At 57.4% G+C, this 357-nt stretch overlaps 1 protein-coding gene across 1 annotated transcript in view; it reads right to left on the bottom strand.

Annotated features, from left to right (window-relative positions):
• Nucleotides 1-357, bottom strand: part of LOC131891277 (uncharacterized) — a 6355-nt gene that overhangs the window by 986 nt on the left and 5012 nt on the right. Inside the window, exon 2 of the mRNA XM_059240805.1 lies at nucleotides 26-346. Coding sequence (XP_059096788.1) covers nucleotides 26-346 — 321 coding nt within the window. The remainder of the gene's footprint in view (nucleotides 1-25; nucleotides 347-357) is intronic.

The raw sequence follows: 357 nt of genomic DNA, 5'->3' as shown, positions 1-357 counted from the left end.
CCATCATATGGAGGTTGAAGAGGGCCCTTGTGGCCGTCATGCCTGACATAAACATATAAACATACTTAGCCGTAGCTAAATTCTGCGGGACATGGATGGGCGGGTCACCGTGGAAATCAGCTGGAGGAGGCGCCACTCCACGAAGGCTGTCCCGCAAGTGACGAAGGAGAGGGTGGCTTGCAGTTGAGTCACGGGGAGTGGGTTCCAGGCACTCCCCTGGGAGACGCAAGGGGGCGCCAAAAACAAGCTCCGCCGCTGAGAATCCGCTGTCCTCTCGCCAAGCTCTCCGCAAACCAAGAAGAACCAACGGCAATTCGTCCATCCAACGGCCGTCAACGAGTTTGGCCTTTAGGGCAC

The sequence above is a fragment of the Tigriopus californicus genome, chromosome 12 (assembly GCF_007210705.1).
Source record: "Tigriopus californicus strain San Diego chromosome 12, Tcal_SD_v2.1, whole genome shotgun sequence".
Lineage (NCBI taxonomy): Eukaryota > Metazoa > Arthropoda > Copepoda > Harpacticoida > Harpacticidae > Tigriopus > Tigriopus californicus.
This window is presented reverse-complemented; position numbering and strand designations above follow the sequence as displayed.